At 39.1% G+C, this 21526-nt stretch overlaps 1 protein-coding gene across 2 annotated transcripts in view; it reads left to right on the forward strand.

Moving 5' to 3' along the window:
• The window catches only part of MCC (MCC regulator of Wnt signaling pathway), a 256345-nt gene that overhangs the window by 55311 nt on the left and 179508 nt on the right, over nucleotides 1–21526 (forward strand). The window contains exon 1 of one of the 2 annotated variants that reach the window (XM_075179717.1): nucleotides 4423–4994. The exons of the other annotated variant lie outside the window; for it this stretch is intronic. Coding sequence (XP_075035818.1) covers nucleotides 4896–4994 — 99 coding nt within the window. The 5' untranslated portion in view covers nucleotides 4423–4895. Of the gene's footprint in view, nucleotides 1–4422; nucleotides 4995–21526 lie in introns of those variants that run through there. 2 annotated transcript variants of the gene reach the window in all.

Below are 21526 nucleotides of genomic sequence, written 5' to 3' on the forward strand. Positions count from 1 at the left end.
GGACCCATCAATGTCTAATTGTTCCGGCTACCCTCATCACAGTAACTGAACTGGGTTACTTTTTTTGGCATTTAAACAAAAAAAAAAAGTAAAAAATCTTAGACTGCATGTCAACATACACTCAGTAGCTGCTTTTATTAGGTACACCTGTACACTTGCTCGTTAATGCAAATATCTAATCAGTCAATCATGTGGCAACAACCTAAAAGCATGCCGACATGGTAAAGAGGTTCAGTTGTTGTTGATCAAACACCTGAATGGAAAAGAAATGTGATCTAAGTGACTGACCACTGTCACCAAATCTCAATCCATTAGAGCACCGTTGGGATGTGACGGAATGGGAGAGTTGCAGTATGAATGTGCAGCCGACAAATCAGCAGCACGAGGTTACTGCAATCGTGTCAACATGTACCTGAGTCTTTAGGAAGGTCCCCAGCACCTTGTTGAATCCATTATGAGGGTAGCACTTAACCCTCATGTAACAAACTTCCATTATCCTATAGATTTGAAGCTTGCAAGCAGGGCCCTCTTACCTCTCTGTCTCTGACACAGTCTTGTTTTATTACTGTTTGTTCCCAGTTGTAAAGCACTATGCAATATGCTGGCGCTATGTAAATAAATCAATATAATAAATGGTGTCATACACAGTACATAAAGTTGTACTGGGGCCACTGAGTATATGATTTATCATTTCATATGCTGTAAAAAGAGGACAAAATAAGGACAAAACGCTGCATAAGAAATGGAGAAAGCTGAAAATAATCAAAGGCTTTTAAAATATGCTATATAGTGACTACATAGCTTATTTCTGACCCTAGGTATACACTGCATTGCCAATTATATACCAGACTTCGCACTATGATTGAAATGCATAAATAATACATATCGGGCAGATGGTGGACAACATGCAGGCTGTCTGAATAAGAGACTGGGTCGCACAGATCTCATGCTGATCTGATCTTCTCTGTCCACTGTCACCATGCTGCTTACTGGAGGACGCAGGAATGCAGGGAACAATGGTGAGGGCAGGTAGGGTATTGGGGGGGCACCATATATACTAAATCCCTGGTAGATATACTTTGGTAAACCCAGGTCCCCAAAGTATATCTCAGAATTTTCATTTTCGGTTGGAATTATAATTGTATTTCTCCGTTTTTTTTATACCTCCATTATAAGACTATTATGTACATAAAATATTATTTTATTCATTTTTCTACTTTGGTAACTTAATTATCCACTTTTATTGTCTGCAGCCATATTAAAATCGGGTATGAGGCCTTGAAAGCTTGCAGTCTAAGCTTACTTTAGCCACAAAGTACTTTTCGAAGGCAAACAAGATCTTTTTAGCTGATATGTCAATTCACTTAAAATATACACAATATTTCTATTAGGATCTTAAGTATATTGGTTTATTTTTAATATTTTGTTATATAATTTCACAATGTTCTATTTTGTGATTGACCGATTGCTGATGTTTCGTCATTGTGGGTAAAAAGTTTACTGTTGTCACTTGTGATGTTTACATTCGTGTCACTTCAGTGCTGTTATAGGAGCTGCAGATGTTTACATTATAGTGATGTGTTTGTTAGGCTTATAGTCTGCCAAAGACACCAGTTTAAAAAAGTAATAGCATAGTGCTCCCTCTAGAGGCCATGAGAGAATAACAAGTAAATGACAAAATCTTGGTTTACCTGCAATACTTATGGTAAAAATAAACAAGGTAAGTGTGATGTCCTGCTTTTGGCTGTAATTGTGAAAATATTAAAAGAATTAGTGAATGTCTTCTAGTACAGAATTTTAGTCTGTAATCTAGGCTTACATATTGGCGTCAATGAGTTCATTGTTTCTTAAATATCCAATGATTATTCATAGCTGTGTGATAATGCATGCCATATAGATACATTTAGTATATATTACATTGCTTTACAAAACACTTTTGTGAAAGTAATAAATAAGTATTTTATACTTCAGTTCTAGAGCCTTCGATTTGCTGATGTGGTGATCCTGTCAGTGGATGGCACTGTGCCATGTATAACTATACCGTTCTATGTTTATGATCAGCTCTGGTTGTATAAAGAAGTTATGTTAGTTAACAGGTAAACAAGATATTTACAATAAAAAAAGTTATCTCTAATGAACAAACTGCCAGTGCTGTATACTAAAGTCCATTATGTAGGCTGTTGCTTTTCACAGAAATATGGTAGGATTCGATTTAACTTTTTTTTTTTTTTTTTTCTTCCATAATTGGCTGTTGTGCTGTAATAAATGACAAGAGCACCTGTCTTTTGATAGGCAAACTCATTGATGGTTTTGTCTTGTATTTGTATGTAGCTTTAGGGGACTGTAATTACATTAGAACCAAGCTTCCTCCTCTCTTGTTTTAGTGATGTCTTCTCTGGTCCACCAATACTGCATCTTTTCTCTTGATACTTCAAAACAGTTTCTTATTGTTTAACTGTTATTTACCATAAAATTGATAAAACAACAATTATGTGAGCTACAGTAATACCATATCACTGACATTATGCAGTACAGTAGCTAGTATTGCTGCCTCACAGCGCTGGGGTCATGGATTCGATTGCGATCTAGGAATCTGTGGAGTTTGTATGTTCTTCCCATGTTTGTGTAGGTTTTCTCCTTGGATAGTCCACAAACACTGCTGGTTTCTGACAGTGTGTGAGATATGAAATTTAGTCTATAAGCTCCAGTGGGACAGGGACTGATGGGAATAACTACATATTTTCTGTATAGCACTGAATAATGAATGCCGCTATATAAATAATAACTAATGTTACTATAGATATGGAGCTGACAGGCAACAGCCTGATATGGCCTTATCTGTGTGGAGTTTGTATGTTCTTACTGTGTTTGTTTGGGTTTCCTCCCACACTCCAAGAACACATTAGTAGATTAATTGGCTGCTATCAAATTGACCCTAGTCTCTCTCTGTATGTTAAGGAATTTAGACTGTAAGCCCCAATGGGGCAGGGACTGATGTGAGTGAGTTCTCTGTACATCGCTGCAGAATTAGTGGCGCTATATAAATAGCTGCTGCTGATTTTTTTTTAATCCTACTTTTTTCCTATTTATTTCAGCAAAGACTCAGCAGAGTGTGGCAATAGGTAGATTTGCACTCTTAGATTTTTGCCAGTATATTGAGATGGACAAACTCTCTGATGAATGCTTGATGCCTGTCCAGCACAGACTGTTGCAGCTGTAGGATCCACATTCCATTAGCAGCTGCTTCACTTTGCTTAGTGGTAAATATGAAGGAAACTATGCAGTTTTCATATAAAGTATCGTATTTGTGTATTGTGGACAGGTCCTGTTTAATGAGCCTGTAAAATTTAGTAGACCTTTGAACTTAATGTGTAAATCTAGTGTGTCAGCGCCTGTTTAATTTCAGTTATGTCAGTGTATCCCTACTTCTAAAGTGCACATGAACAGGGACTCAATTGGTGGAGCTCTGCTCGGTGTATGTGTATGCTTCAGACATGCACATGTGTGTGTTTGATATTTAGAGTAAGAATTGACCCGAATGGTGTCATGCCATTGTCGCCCTCCTCTACACTTAGTTCTGTAGTGCCACACACAAGCCAAACCTAAGCGGAGAGTCTAGATAAATGTGAGAGTTGTTCATTAGGGACGTTTAGTGTGGTCATATTCCGACCACACAGTCTGATTGCAGTCAGATCTTCCATTCAGATTTGCCAATATAGTCACATGTTGCTGGTTTTTGTTTGGTGTTTTGTTTTATTTTTTTTTATAAATATCTATCATTATCTATCCTTTCATACGGCCACCATGGTTATGCTAGTTAGCGTGGGTGGGTGTTTCTCAAAAATGGTGCACAGGTAACTGCCAAAAAAAATCCTGTAACGCATACAGATTATAACTATCCTATTTCTAGTAAAGGTTATATAATAAAAGAAAACTTCTGGTTGCTATCAGTTACAGTACCTTTTTTGCACAACTACCTGTTCAGTAGTCTTTTAGAATGGTCTCCCTTTATCTCTCCTAGATTATTGGCATAATCTCTGCCACAGAACAAGCTAACTGTATTCTTAGGGGGGGGAAAGTTTTTGTGAAGCTCTCTTTAATAACAAATCACACACACAATTGTTTCTTTTCTAGACTAACAAATCCAAGAAGTATTTGAAGATGAGAAAATATAGCAGCAACTAGAGTTGCATTCTGTGGCTGTTACATCTCCTATCGGTACATTTGTGTCATTGATGACTTGAAAGAAGATACATAATTGATAAAATGATCTGCATGCTGTACCCCCCCTTACTCCCCCTTTGGAGTGTGTATCTGTGTGTCACAGCTCCAGACCCGCCCCTTCATTTCACTCTGTAGCCAGACAGCTGTTTTTGATCACAAAGCCTTGCATCCGCATCTGAGGAGAAACCAGAAACTTTACCGTAAAGTGTGCCCAGCTGAACTGTCCTCCTTTCATTCCTGAGTGGTTTTGTATTGGAGGTGCTTTTTGTAAAGAGCTCTTTTCTGGTCACAGGAATTGGTAGAGTGAACTCTGCACAGTGAGCTTACAGGGGGAGGTGTCCTCACTGGAAGCCACAGAGAGGCCAGCACGCAGCTAGAGGCAAGCACAGCTGCAGCCCAGGTTTTACATGGACTTGAGCGCCTCATCTTTAGCAGATCACAAGTCCACAAGCTGCTGTAGTTCTTGTGACCGTATGTCTTTGTACAGTACTCGCAGAGCAAGCCTGGTCTCCTCAGGCTCAGCATCAGCTTGTCTATATGTGTGCAAGAGCTGCTTGCTTTGTATGTCACAAAAAAGTTAAGCCTGTGGATGGCTGGACCAGATGATGCATGCTGTTTAGGAAGAGGAGCGGAGAGTTGCATCAAGGATCTCTGAAATGTTTGTGCCATAAATGCAGGAAGTCTCGCACACCTACACTCTACAGGCTGGAACCATGAATGCTGGACTAGGGATTAAATATGGGGAAGAACCAAATGTTGAAATTGGCGAGGTAAGTGCCTTATTTTGTGTCTTTGAGAATGCACAGACAAGGTGTATTGTTTCAGTACATCAGAGGCTGAACTCTTCAAAGATTGTATCACCGTTAAGGGGGAGCTGGGAATAGCAGAGGGTTATTACGTAAAGGTTGAACCAAAACACTTTCTATTGAGACACCCATCTGAAGCTGGACAGTTTTTATGTTTCTACTGTAATATTGCTTTTCAGTTTGGGATTTTTTGGGATTTTGTTAAGAGTCCCATGACTTTTGGGGGATAAAAAGGTGCATATAGATTGCAAGCCTCTGGGACTTGACATTCAGTGTCTGTTTCCATTCTGCAATGCAAATTGTCACCCTGAAATTTTCGAAGTAATGTCTATCCGGAAGCTAATGGATTAAATGCAGTTGACGACTGGATTAAGACTTTCACATGACTGGTCTTCAAATCAAATATTCTAAGAAGTGTACAGCTGCCACATAAACTCCCGATCTCCGTGTGTCACTTGATCTGGCATTAGAACTATTCCTTAGTGATATCTTCATGGGGGAAGGGTAAAGGAAGTAGATGCCTTGGAAGTTATTTCTTTTCTTTCTTTTTTTTTTTTTTGTTCACCCCCTGCTATGCCCTTGCAAAAGCAACTACATCTCGTATGAGATTTTATTTCAACTCCTGCCAAAGTCCTTCAACTCCAGCTACCCCTATATTGCTGGTGTACACTGGCAGCCAAAGTGACTAAACGTGGTTCATGCTGTTTTTAACTGTTGCTGTACTAAATGTGTCTGGAATGTGATGCTGAAGAGAGCATTCGTGAAAGTGTGAAGGTAAACTGTGAGCAGAGGGCAGCTTCTAGCAAAGCCTATAAAGGCTTTCACCATCTATCTGTTTGTACTCTAGTTCTTGCCTCAGAGACTAGATTTTAGCTTAACATTCACTTGTGACAAATAACTGACAGCAGGGAAGCACTGTCAGGCTCTTACAAACAGGACTATGATCTTGCCATTCTGCAGTCTTAGAGACAAATAAGAGCATAACCTTGAAAATCACGTTTAGCAGAAGACCGAAAGCTATTTTCATCAGACTTTGGCATTGACTGGTACATCCTCCTGCATGTGAGACTGGCAGGGAATAATGACCGTGTTACTGCATTCATATGATTGATCTACATTTGATACATTGACATTAGTCATGAGAGTGTCATCACTTGCCCAAGGTCACAGAGTGACTGCACAGTCTCTGCGGTCTGTCATATCAGTGGTTGAACTTGAGCTGCTGAATTGTGGATAGACTGTCGCTCTTAGTCTGTTTTCCTGAATGTGGCTCTGTATTTAATGAATCCACTGGTTGATCTAGTCAGAGCCCTACAGTTATTCCTCATGTGTGGTCAGTGTTTAGGGAATAAGGGCCAGAAACAACTGTTAGCAGAGTTTAAAACTATTTTTGCTATGCGGCTGTGCTAATAGCATTTGATTCCATTTTAATGCAGCTTTTAAGTGCTGCTCTCCCAGTGGTGTGATTGGTTTTATCTTATGGAGGTGAACATGATGGTCACCACCTTTAGGGGTGATGTTTCCTATTGGGGGTACAACATATTTTATTTCTACTAAACATTTTCAGACTGATATAAGCTATTCTGCATGATGGCTCCTACCAGGAAACCACAATAACCCCAAAACCAGATTTGTTACGGTGATTGCCAGGGCAATGTAACATTCAATATGCTTAGACTTGACACATTAGATTATAATATCAGTCAGCGCATTAACCCATCAGAATAACTAGCAGCATGACCGTGCCGCACACGGCTGGCAAACCTCTGATTTACAAGGAGAGGAGGTACAAGGGGGGTGGCAGTCACCCAGAGTTCATAATACACCCCCTACTAATACACCCCCTACTAATACACCCCCTACTGATCATCCTGAGGTCGAGTAACAAATTTAGACTTATTTATTTTTATACTTTTACTATTATGTTTTCATTGTCTGCACCGGGCTTTGTGTATCAGCAGCTGTTGTGGAACTACAAGTCCCAGCAACTGTTGTAGAGCAGAGGTTATTCACATCTTATACAGTCAATATACAGTAGATATATTCTTATGATTTTTCTGTAAACTAAATCCAATAAGCTAGGGATCGAGATTTTACCGATTAGCCAAGACATGCCTATATTGACCCCTCCAGTAAACACTGGCTGGCAGCTCTCACATTTTCAGTTTTATTTTTTTTAAAGGTGTTTGATATGGATGGATGGATTTATCTAGTAAAATCTAGAGACTGTTAAATAGTTACTGATGAATAGGGGAGCCCCCCCCTTTTTTTTTTTTAAAGAAAACATTATCAGTTACTGGTTTCAATTATTTATTGTGACATCGGAAAGTCTCTGAAAATGCTGTGTGCCATAATTTATGCTACTGATAATGTTAGAATTATATAGGGGCATTATGGTACTATAGGGGACCTCTTCCCCATGTTCAGAGGATTCTATTGTGTTGCATATCAAAATAAATCATTCAGGCCTATTCCCAGATACAAATTGTAATACCAGCAACAGGGTATATGTAGCGGATTATCTTGCATCATCAGTCGGAGCAAAACATAAGACAACAGGATTGAGTGAGAAGGACCCAAAGAATGAAGAGCAGAGGATAATGAAAATGGTATTTTATCATACATCGGCATAAATCGGCTTTTCACGTTTTTCTTTTGTGGGGTTTTTTTTTTCTTCTTTTCTTAAATCCACCAAATTTTGTATTATATTAGTGTGTTGGTAAAATGTACTTCCTAGTGAACGCGATGGCATATCTGTCTCTAGGACTTGGAACTAGAGGGTTTGGACTGTAAAACACTGCCCACCTAGCAAAGAGTTGGGGTTGTAATATATGAACTACTGAAATACAGGATAATATCAAAATGCTGGCTAAAGAAGGAAAGGCCAGGAACAATGATAGTGGTCTGCCTCAGAGTTGCTCCATCTGAAACGGGTCTTGAGGGTTCCTTACAACAAGATGACACGCTACCCTTTGTTATTTCCACATAAATATAATTTTCGGCCGATAAGGTAATGCAGACGCGCAGTGTCTTGCTTGCTGCTGAGTCAGGCAGCTCTCTGAAGGTATCAGTACAGCAGCAGTCTGTTCCTCTGCTGACTGACCCCGGGAATGATTGTTCTACCTGCCTGGTTATACCCTGCACATTGGCTGGTAAAGCTTAGGCAGAGGTGATTGTATAATATGAATATGCTGGCAGGGGAATGCATTCGCCACCCATAGACACATACACAGGGTGACCTTTCTTAGTTTTGCTGTTGGGCAAAAAAGTGGGATGGGTTCTCTTGCTGTTACATACGTTCTGGCCATGGAGTTATATCTCTGAATGTAGTGGTGTTGTGTTGTCCTTTCACAGGGACTTACTGACTTACATTTTTCAAAGTTTGTAACAGAAATGATCTTCTTTGAACCTCATCTGACTTTAACACAGGCAAAAAACAAATTGCAAATAGATACATTGGAAAAGCACAGATTAAACTGTTGCTCAGTAATACAAATTGTATGACTGCACAAACAAGATTGTATCAGCTCGAACTCTCAGCACTTCCATTCCTTTGATCAGCTGACACATCAACTCCCCTGTAGCCTGTTTTCAGTAATGAGCTTAACTAGATCTTAGACAGTCTAGGGCAGGACTGGACAACCTGTGGGTTTCCAGATGTTGTAAAACTACAAGTCCCAGCATACCCTGCTAGCGATCTGGTAAAGCATGCTAAACTGGTAAACTATCACCAGGAAATAAGAACTCGTACATCTCTCAATCAACTTTTTTTTTTTTTAATTTCTATTTTTTTAAATTTCTCTTCCCTTCTGCTTCTATTAGTTTGTGATATATCTGTAAATCCTGCCCTTGCCCTCGCCCACATCTCCCATACTTATCATTCTGTGGTTTGCTGAATTTCGATAGTGTTTCAAACACATAACCTGTCTCCCATCATTTTCAAAATCCTTTATATGGGCTCTGCTGAATGCATGTTGTGTTTGTAGAAAACGAACCTCCGTTCATGACCTCTTCCTCTCAAACAACCTCAACCATCTGACAATAACAGAAACATAGCTCACACAATCAGATGCTGTAGCCCTTTCACATGATGGGCTCCACTTCACCCTCAGGCTTGGAAGCAGACATGATGGTGGGTTTGGAGTACTCCTTTCCCCTCACTGCACACCTACAGTTCTAACTACTGTTACATCACTTATGTTTCCATCTTTTGAAGTATCTATCTGGATTTTCAACCCCTTCTCTCTGTATCTTGCTGTGATCTTTAATTCCTCTTGACCCCTTCTACAATTCAATGAACATTTATCCACCCGGCTCCCTCATTTCTTATCCTATGACATTCCCTTCATCATCCTGGGTTATTCAAACATTCCTATTGATGATCCACATACTTCTTGTGTCTCCTATCTATTGTCTAATCTTCCCTCTTGCTCTCTCTCAGTGGACTGTCAGTTCTACTCATTGATGACCACTGCCTTGTTCTTGTTTTTTCCAGACTTTGCTCAGTCTCTGATTTCTTTAACACTCCTTTCCCTGTCTGACCATCATATGATTACTTTTAAGCCGTCATCCACCACTTTAACAACCTCTCTGCACTTGGACTCTACCAAGAATCCACATATCCGCAGGAATCTCAAGTCTATTAAATTTTTAACAACTCTCTGCAACAATTTCTTTCTCCAATTTCTTGTCTGTATCTGGCAGTTACAACATCAGTGGAGCAAATCTTCTACATTTCATGACTTTTTCAAATATGCTGCTAACTACCACTCCTATTGAAAAGATCTGGGTACTGCAAAACAATAGCCCTTGAGAAAGTCCGGAGCAGGACGAAACGCGTTGGGACTCCACCCACTATCATTCTATTGGCCTAAAGCAATATCCGGAAGTGACGTCAATACCGGAAGTGTGTTTGCGCTCCACAGTGGAACGCATCGACAGCCGCTGACAGCAGCGGCGTGATCACCCGCTGCTGAACTATCTTCCCCTTTTTTTCTCTTTTTCGGTTGGGACAAGCTGTTATTAGTATATTGACTGTGGAACATCGGGACATTAAATTGGAATCACTGCACATTCTGGACCTACACTTATTCCAACTACAAACCGCAAGTATCATATCATATCGCATGGAACAACACAATTAAGAGCCTAATTCATTCCTCATAGCTGATATATTGATGTTAAGCGTGACGGATACTCCCTTTGATTCGGAAGTTTCCAACCTTCATGAGGACTGTTAATAATTATATTTTAATATCATACAAGGTTTTTATCTCCAGCAGCATGCGTCATTAATCAAGGAAATTAGGACTGTGATTCATGGACGTTTTTGAAAGAGATTTTTATTGTCATTTACTGTTAATTTATTATATCAGGTTAAATCTGCTAATATGCAGTAGGTTGATAACCTATACGTATATTAATGTGTAGACCACATCATTATTGTCATTATTTAAATAGTTAGTAATGTTATTAATACACATATCGTTATTTTATTCATTTATGTATGGTAACACATGATCATACTTCTATTGTAATTTTATTGTATTTTAATAAATGTTAGCAACTATTCAATGGTTTTATGACATCAATAGAATATTAGATCTGCACTTTTAGATAATCAATTGATGAGCGCCCAGCATTATAAAATTTTGGATCTATTCTAAAGGGAGGGATACCCTTAGCAGGTGCAGCTCTCACAAACCTTGGTAGGAGAGCGCGGTTCCACATTATAATAATCATATCAGTCAACAGAAGCTACACAATATCTCTATATATGTGGAAAACATGAAAATAAACCCAACCCCTCAGTCGCTCAGGGCGGGATTAACCCGAGGTCTAACTCGGCTAGAGCCCAGGGGCATTGGGCATCTGGGGGGCCCTTGAAAGTGCTTGTTTTTTTTGTTTTTGTTTTTTCTTTAGAGCTGCTCAGCTGTCGTGTGGGAGGCAGCATTCATCGGGTCGGGGGCGTCCCTGGCTCCGACTGTCAGCTGGTCATGGAGAATGGCAGGCAGCTAACAGCAAATGTTGTGCTGCCTGCTGTCACTGTAGTTCTTCAGTGGCACGCAGTAATCTCCTTACTGAGGAGATGTCGTGAGAGTGAGACTACGAGTCAGTCTCTCTCGCAAGATCTCCTCAGTAATATTACTGCGCGCCGCGGAAGAACTACAAGGAGTGGAAGGAACGCCTGTAGTGAGGAAGGATCAGGAAATGGAGGTAAAGGGAGGGGGGGGGGGGTGTCACAGTACCCTTAGCCCAGTGGCCTCCATTCCCCTAATCCGGTTCTGAGCGCTAAACTCTCCTTCGGTCTCCACATCCAGTTTGTCTCCAAATCCCTTTACATACATCTAAGATATTTCCAGATTTTTCCCACAAGACACTTCACTTCAAGATCATTACTTCATGTACTGATAATCTCCCACATTGTTTATTACAAATCCCTCCTTATTTGTCTTCTCCTAACCAGACTTTCACCCTTACAATTTAGTTTGAATACCGTGGTTAGTCCAATTTTCCTTGCAAAACATTGTTCTTCTGCTGCTCTGTCAGTCCCTACATTGTTTTGGTAAAGTACAGACAACCAAATATAAAATAGTTGTAATAACATACAGAGCTAATAAAAAACTGCACCAAAATAAATCTCCCTTCTCAAAATATCTCCAACCCCTCCTGTCTACCCAACTTAAGTGCGCCTCATCCACATCTATTACCTGCTCCCATTCCTGATTAGTCATTTTTTTCGGTTTTACCCACTCTGCTGAAATCACTCCATCATATAGCAAGAGTTTCCACTTGCCAAACTTCCATTTATTCTTCTTTATTCATAAACCCACTGACCTCGCACTTGATCGTATAGCCCTACTAACCACTTATTCCAACTGCCCCATTGGTTCTGCAGAACCAATAAACCAGAAGTGCAGGTAACCTCCTGTATCAAACTAGATTTCACTACTAATTGGAAGCTTGCTAGCAGGGCCCTCTTATCTCTTTGTGTCTGTTAATAGCCATTCTGCTTTTATTACTGTTTGTCCCCAAATGTAAAGCACTATGGAGTATACTAGCACTATAGTAAAACTTTTTAATAATCATTCTTGTTGCAATGTGATCTGCCAGTTTATTACACCTTATTAGCATTTCATCTCAAGACAAAATTAAGAAATGGGGCAGTATGTAGAGAAACCTTTACAGAAGAGGGCCAGCGGCACATATATTTGTTCAGATTGAGTCATTGGATCTGGCACAATAAATAAAGAAGCCTGTTTAGAATATCCAGTACATTTTCTAATGAGGAAGCATTTCAGTAGTTACTGTAGTCGACTTATGGTTCTCCATCTGCTGTGCAACTGGAGGTTCTAGCACCTCATGGGACTTGTAGTTCCACTGCGGAGTTCTCACAGTTTTATAGAAGGATATATCTTGCAGATTAAACATCACTACTCACCAAATATAAGGATATACAGTATTTTACAATGTTTTTTACTTTAAACCCTATATACAGGTAGCCTGTAATCAGCATTTCCACTTCACAGTATACATTGAATATGTCATGATATGATCACTAATCCTATTTAAACATATTCATTTAAGGACTCACAAATATCAGTTGGGAAACTTAGTAAAATGAAATGTGACGCTTTATATGTTTTCCAATTTACCAATACAATATATTGTACTGGAAGTATGACCCATGACAACAATTGGGTCATGATTTGCTCTGAAATTTTGAATTGCGATATTAATATCTTAGAAAGCATTGCTGTGAATGAGCCCACAAGAAACTATCCATCCTACTTTTTAATGTGGTTTTCAGGTGTTGGCTACTGAAAACCACATTAACAATATATAGATGTGAACAAGGCCTTTAGGTTTCAGTACTTAATTGTCTATGTTTCAGTAAGTGATCACTTTTACATCCGTTTCCTTCAAGTTCTTGTTGCTATAAATATTTCAGATTCAGATAATAGAACTTATGTAAATAGCAGTCCTAGACTAACTTAGCTCTTGGACAAAGTTATTATAGTGGCAAGGCCCTATGGCCATGAAGGTTTGTAGCAAGTTTGTCCGCCTTAAGGTTTTTGAGAATATTGAAGTTTATACTAGTTTTTATAACTTTTGTTTATTATTATTTCTAAGTTTTAATTAAATGTGGTTTGTTTTTTTGTCCCCAACAGAAGTAAGACTTTGATTTGATAGTATATTGTATTATCTCTTTATTTCGTGGCCATTGGGTAGGTAAAAATAGGCAAATTCCCAAACCTTGTATTTTACCCTACTTTCCCATAGATACTCTTATACCATAGTTCGCCTAAGAAGAAGTATACCAGTGATTTAATGTATAAGAAATACTCTGTTATATGAATACAAACTAAAAAACACAGTTCCCTTCAGCTTTTTTGCTTACTAAAACAAATCTGTATGTATCTAATTAATAGAAAATGAGGTATTCGTTCATAGTTTGATCCAAACATTTAAGCTTGCAAACAGACTTCAAGGGTCCTCATGTTTTCAAGTCCTACACTAAGGCTATGTACAAACTACAGAAAATTTCTCCCGATGTAATATTTCTGACTATTTTACCAACGACTAAAAGTCCCAATCAGCATGCCGATTCATGCATACACAATTACATAATTTACCTTCAGATCTGTGCTCTTCATCTGTAATAATCTGCTGAAAAGATTGTGACTCTGTACACTCCATAGAGATCTGCCTACACTGCTGGTTGTGAGTACATACACACTGCAGAATTTGCCCAAAACTGTTCCATCGTTTAAAGAGATTTATAGTCAGTTTATAAAATCAAATTAAAGTATACGATGTTCTTTGGTATGATAAAACATGATCGTGGGAGTGTACACACTAATGCAATATCTGACCTAATGGTCATTTATCGTGTAATCGGCCCGATATGTGGGTGAAAAAGCTAAAATGTAGTTAAAATCAAATGCACTCGCCTCACAGGTATAGGGAATGATGTGCAACAAAGGGTTGGTTTATAAACCACACACAAATAGCCTTAAATAGACTAGGTGGACAGCAGCTAAGACAACATTAGTCAAACTTTAGAAGCAAAATAGAAAATAAAAAGCCAGTACACAGTTAATCTCATACTGCCCAGGATACCAGCTGCGCGGCAAAATAAATGCTGTATATTGATGTAAAGGAAAAAAAAGAAGTTGTTGTCAGTGCTTGTCCTTACTAATGTAACTCTGTATATCTAGCAAGATTAAAGTTTAGGTGTTCATTCATATGTTGAGCAAAACATTTAAGCCTGCACCCCAGTGTCAAGGTTCTTCACATTTGCTGCTTAGTAAACTAACATCTATGCTCCATACAACATTGAATATATATTTCTGTGTGTGTATATATTTTTTATAATATTAGAGAGGAAATTTCTTATAAAGGTCTGAGGTATTTATAAGGCAAGGAAAATGGTGTGCTTTATTTTTTACTTTATCATCCCTAAACTTTCATTCTACATCTACCATGCAGTTAACACAGGGCCTTTCTACCTGCTTAGAAATCCCTACAACATCCCAGGGATTTCCCCTTTCCAATGTGTAGCACTTCCGCCGTTCTCCCAATTGTAAATCGCTACGGAATTTGTTGGCGCTATATAAATAAATGATGATGATTGGCATCTATAATAGCTGAGGGTCTTGGAACCAATCAATGTAGTTCCAGATACCTGAAGTTATCATTGACAGATGCTGCCCAGGCTTACAGGCAGACTGCTATCTGATGTGCGGCTTATAAATTGCACCAAAGTGTAAGGCCCACACGGTGGATGGACGTGAAGGGATAAAGTGCATTTTGTATAAGGATTTTCCCACCTTTTATAGAATTGGAAGTTAAACTCTTTTTTTGCTTCCAAGGATATCTAAAGTTTTTAAGTGGGTGGGGTTAAATCCTCAGAGATCTGACGGCCGCACACATTTCAGGATATGAGGGTTTTGTTATTTTGTAGGAATTGTGTGATTGTTACTGAGGAGGAACTGGTAGTAATGGAGAAAGCAGAGCCCCCAATAGTGCAGGGTGATGATTTGAGACCCGTCAAACAGGTGCAGTTAGATTCTGGGGTCAGACGCACCTTTTATATAGAAGTTCATACATTCACCTAGTTTGTTTTTTCTGATTGTTTTGTTCTGCAACCTTATATTATTATTCTTTATAAAGAGTCAAACGATTACGCAGTGGTGTACATGTGGGGATCATAACATAAACAAGTTGTGTGCAGTTACCTGAAACAGAAGGTAAAGATGGTTCTGTCCAAATGAGCCTACAATCTAAGAAGCGAGTGGAACACTTAATATATAAGTTAGCGGAATAACAATTACAGTAGTTGGTGGCAAAAAGGTGTGTGTGGGGCTAATGTAAGGCAGACGCATTATACGTTATCAATGGCTGCTTTAATATAGGTGACTGTACGTGTCTGCAGCATCCATTTAGTGTGGTACGATTGGAATGAGGAGAGTCCATGGTAGGTGAAAACATGAAAATGTTGAGGGGGGGGGGGGAAATCTGCTGCCACTTTAAAGGTCCTGGAGAAATCGCCAATGAAGGGGTTGCTCATTAATGACCATTTTTCTCAGAGTGTCCGGAGATAGGGAGAGCCCGAATCTGTGCCTGTGGGACTTGGGGCTCTGTCTATTAAATTCTAGAGGATTCCTGGACTTGGGGGAATGCTGTCCACCTGCTGCTCTACACTCTTATCTGTTTGGAGGAGGTATGCTAGATTCCTGATCCATTGCTTGCTTATGGTTCCAGAGACACACTTTCCCCATCTACGAGGTCTTGTACGTAAACTCAAATAAAGCATAGTCTGAAATGAATGCTGTATCAAATATCACTTTCTAGGTGATAACAGGTGGGTCTGCTGTCCTTTAAGATCTCTATGTATAGTTATTGTCCATTGAAACATACTCAGGCATGGTGGGTCCAGCAGCCAAACAGAAACGGCAACCGCAAAGTTCAATGGGTCCAGCAGCTGAACAGATATGGTGGTCAATTAGATCCCACTTGGCACTGTCACCCCCCCCCTTCCCCCCTCCCTCCTGCTGTTTGTCTAGAAAGTAGAGCACAGAGCTGATCTGAAGTGCACAAAATAGGGACTATGCCTGAAAATTTGAATGGAAAAATCAAAAAATACAAGTCTATTACAGCAAATCCCTACAAGTAGTAATCGCAGAATTTTAGTGTAAATGTTTCAGGATCTTCATAATGTAAGGTATTTTTAGATGCTCTTTGTTTCATTAGGAGGACTTATTATTATTATTATTTTAGAGCAATGTGAAGACAACACCAGGGTTCCACTTGTAAACCATGTGACTAATTAAATAAGACTGTGGTTTGCACTCCGCTACCTAATACAATTATATAGAATTTCAAATAATTTAACACACATTTGTGACTGTCACAAGATCTTTTTCCATACTGGATGCGCCTGCATTGTATGCCTTTTATTTCTATTACTTCCTCATGTGCAATTCAGATTAGGTTAGAGCTCTGTGACTAGCAAGCAGCCATGCACATTTACAGTGAATTATATGGAAGTAAGTGCTGCTGCGTATATTTGCATACATTGCCTTTGGAGACCCACAAATTCTTCCCAGTCTCCAACAACTGAAACAAAAAAAATGAGTTTTATCTTGTAAAATCAATAGCATTTCAAAATGAGAATAACATTTTAAAGGCAATAAATTTAGAAAGCTGCACCTCTCTTGGGGACAGCATTTTATCATATGCTATTGGAATTCATTCTGTGATTGTGATCTGCATTTTGAACACCTCCGAACACGGCAACTGAATATGTCTGCATAAAGCATCTAATACTGTAATCAAAGTAGGTTGAAGTGAAGATAAAAATCGAAATGTTAAAGCAGCAGGGAGTATTTAGCATGCAATACGCCGCTATGAATGCTTAGATTTTATAACACACTAAAATGATATGTGTGACTTCTAAAATTCATGGGAACTTAACACGTTTGTCACCCACAGCGTTTAGAGTAGGTTTTCATTATCCTGTTTAGTTATTAAAATGTGGTCAGGTCAGGAAAAATAGTCCAGGGGCTCGTGAAAGTGCAACAACATAGTGTGGGCTAAAAAGCCATTTATTACACTTCCTCACATGATAACTCCATACGTGACATATAGCATATTTCAGCCCATATCTGAATGCATCTCCAGCTCTACATCTGTAGCCTGTGTGCCAGGTTGGCACACTTACACCCACATATACAGGACCAGGTCCTTAGCGCTATGAAACTTTGTAAACGTTCGTTTCCATATGGAAAAACACTGCCGCTATTAGCATTCATATAATAAAGTAGATATAACCTTCCATTTTCACTTAAGAATGAAATTTAATTAAAAAAAAAAAAAAAATGTTTTATAAATACACATGCAAAAACTATGCATGATCAACGAAGAAAGCGCCCATCTGCTTCAGGGGTGAGTTTGTAATCACCCAATCAGAAGTGAGTAGCCAATTCTGGTGATTGTTGTCATCAGCGTGTATTTGCAGCAGCCCCTTGGCTGGTGGAAAAGAATACCTGTAAAAGGCTTATGTGTTTTCAGGTCAGTGTTTGCTCACAAATCCGCCATCTCACCCTTACTGTGTTCTGCCTATATTGGAACGCCTCCGCAGGCGCATGTGTATTGGTGCAGGCAACTCTGCATAGACGAATTTTACGCAATTTATGCTACGCAAGCAAGCGTACGTTAAACTCTGCATAAGCCCAATATGTAGAAAACACTTTCTCTCTTGATAGACAAAGTGAGAAAATGATCTTCCTTTACACCAAAACGGCAGAGGACGGCAGAGTGTTCAGGTGTCTTCACATCCATTGACGCATTGATTTTTTTTTTCACAAAAGTAACTGCAGCCATTGTCCTCACATAAAAAATAAACTTCTTTAGGGGGAGATATGCCATGTATGTTTAAATAAGTTTTCATCTTTAAGTGCTACAAATGGCCATCAACTTGTTTTGATAATGACAAGATTCTTGTTTGGGTGTTGAAAGGAACACTTCATCTGTACTTCATGCTCAAGTTTAACACAATTTTATGCTCTGAGCCTCATGACAATCAGATATTTGCCTGTGATCCTGGAATTCTGTGGAACATTTAACATTGCCACCAGCAATTATCACTCTTGTAAAAAGAGCATTGGATGTCAAAGCATTCCTGAATTTACTCATCGGCAAATATTTTTTCTTTTAACTAATTATAGGACATGGTAACTAAAATTTGTTGCGGAGGTTTTCTGGCTGTCACTTGTTATACAACACTTGCTAGTTCTCAAGTCACATTTAGGGCAAATCCATCTAATTTTCCACCTGAAAAAAAATCATGTTAGGATACAAGGGGTGCAAATACAAGTCTTTTCTTTTTTTTTAAATATACAGAGAAAATCCTGCCAGCTTTTCCATGTAACACACACACATACTTTATTTTTACACTGCAATTTAGAATCTAAATCTATGCACATTTTAAATGTCCTACCCTGCAACACAATTACACATTCCAGATGGATTTTTGCTCAACTTAAAATGAGACCCTTAAGGTTATTAGCTCTATAGACAGTAAGACTGGGTACCCAATGTGATATCTTTAATGACTTTACCAACTATTATTAAACAAAAAAAAAAAAAGGTCCTGATCAGCAGCCGATTCATGTGTACACACCAAACACATTTTTACACAATTTACCTTCAAATCTGTGCTCTTTATGTGTCATAACAATAGGCCGAAAAGATTGTAACTCTGCACGCTCCATAGAGATCTATGGACACTGCTGGTCGTGCGTGCATACACACTGCAGAATTGGAACAACATCGTTCAATCATTGAATAAGATTTTTAGTCCGGTTTAAAAATCAAATGACATGCCACAATGTGTTTTGGAACGATAATTGTTTGCTCATGGTTGCAGCGTACACACCGTTGCAATATCGGGTGAACGGTTATTTTAACGTTTGATTGTCTCAATAGTCGGCTAAAAACACTATACCCAGCCAAATTTACTCACTTAACACCACTTACCAACAGGTGTTAAAATGCATACTTCTACTAACCTTGTTCTTAACCCCAATAAAAGGCTATGAACTGGTATGGGGATGGAACCTACTGTTTTCAATGTTCTCAAACCCATTTCCACATTAACCTGCGGTCAAGAGCGGCAGATTGAACGAAGGTCAATAATGACCTCCACCAACTGAAGATGTAAATACTAGTTATATACTGTGGTCTTCATTCATCTTCAAACACCGCGTGAACGCAACTTGCGTTTAAAAAAAAAAATTGCATGTAGCTTGTACGCATGTATGTAAGTACATGCGGATCTCAAGAAACAGTTCCAAAAGTTTCTATTTGAATATGGGTATAAGTGCGCTCTGCCTGTATGTTACTTGCCGTATGCAGACGGACAGAATACAATGCAGGATACACACATGTATATGTGCAATATAAAGTCCCATCAGCACTCCTAAAAATTGCAACTAACCGTACGTACTATAATCACTAATAAAATATATAAAAATAATATTGTTTTGTTTACATGAAATACATAATTCAGGATGTTCTTAATGTGTACTGTACATATAATACATTTGTATATTTTCTCTTATTTGCAAACTTATGTTATGGCATGCATACATGTCAGTCATCACTATCACTCTGCACTTACCCCTGTCCTGTAGCTGGTGCAAGCGATACTCCTAAAAGAAACGTACTTAAAGTGTCCGGAGCTTTAATCGGATGAATTACCGTATATTGCCTACGTGCCTCTGTTCCTTCCCACCCCACTTCTGCCCTTCAACTTGCGTTTTAGACGTGAATTGGATGCAATTGGGTTTGGGACTTGAATGAATCAGGCCCTGTATGTCAAACACAATCATGATTAACCAATGGGGAACTGGGTTGATAACACGCCACATAATCTTATATAACATGGTACAAAGAGGAAACATTCTCTTCCTAAGGAGTTTGGCTGTTTGTCAAAGTTTCATAACCATTCCAATCCACAAATGAACGTTTACCTTGACTAATCTGCAGATCTATATTTTTGTTGCATTGTCATAAAGAACAAGACTCAAACAGCCACACCTGTGGAACATGTTCAAGCTCATATCTTAATAATTAGAACTTTTCTGTCTTCCTTTATCTGTACTTAGACAAGGTTACTGGGAGATACCAAAAGTTATATTTATGGACATGATGCTGTGTTTAGCTTTATTAACCTGCAGTGCTGTTTGTCATAGAATGTGATCACTAGATACAATCCTTATCTAGTGACATTATTAATGGCACCCTGTCTTCAGAGAAACTCTTCTAGGGAATCATTGTTTCCCCTTTTTAACACCTAAAGCATTTATGCACAGCTTGGTGTGTGTCCGCTCCCTTTCCAAGTTCTACACCAGAGAGGGGAATGCAAGGTGGGAGATTGTGGCTGTGACTCTTCTTGTGCTGCTCTACCTATTGTGACTCTTCTTGTGCTGCTCTACCTATTGTGACTCTTCTTGTGCTGCTCTACCTATTGTGACTCTTCTTGTGCTGCTCTACCTATTGTGACTCTTCTTGTGCTGCTCTACCTATTGTGACTCTTCTTGTGCTGCTCTACCTATTGTGACTCTTCTTGTGCTGCTCTACCTATTGTGACTCTTCTTGTGCTGCTCTACCTATTGTGACTCTTCTTGTGCTGCACTACCTATTGTGACTCTTCTTGTGCTGCACTACCTATTGCTTTGAAGTATTATGCTGTTTTTGCCCACCGCACCTCCCTCTGGGTCTGAAACTGGAAAGGAGTGTAAGGGTGCATTTGCAAGCTGTACTAATGAGCTGTTTGCCATTTTTTTTTTAGAACGGAGAAAGTGTTTCCCCAACAGAAGTTTCTGCAAAACCATGCACCGCCGGTATGGAACGTGGAGGAGTAGATATTTTGGGACAGCGTGTGATAATAAAAGTGTTTGCCATTAGTGTTTTAATATTCTTTAAAAAGTTGTGTCAAACCCCCTCAATGCCCTCATTCTAATATAAGACCATCCAGTTTTCTGCCTGGGTTTGATCATTCCTCTTTTTTCCTTTTGGAAAAGTCAAAAGTCTCATATTTGTCACAGACCTGACACACCTCTGGGGCTTTCCTATTTTTTGCAAAGATTCAGGAAAAATATATTCTAAACAAGGTCTTTTACCAAGATCTCCAGCTACGTCAACAACACATTGTAATCTCCCTCTGTGCACCATGCTGGAATCCTGTTATTTGCTAACATTGTCTAGAGGCCTTTTAGACCCTATATATCGCCTCTTTCTGTCTGGCAAAGCCCCTTTCAATGATCCCCATGTGCTAGCTGAGAACAGGATATGGGAGAGACTCTCAATCATGAGATGTAGACAGACCTTAGAACTAATGTTGCATATTCCTCCTCCTCCTCTGTGTATCCTGGAAATTTCCACTATATTGTTCCTTCCTTGGTACCTAGTATCTTTGGGGAACCAGA

This window comes from Mixophyes fleayi, chromosome 1 (assembly GCF_038048845.1).
Source record: "Mixophyes fleayi isolate aMixFle1 chromosome 1, aMixFle1.hap1, whole genome shotgun sequence".
Lineage (NCBI taxonomy): Eukaryota > Metazoa > Chordata > Amphibia > Anura > Limnodynastidae > Mixophyes > Mixophyes fleayi.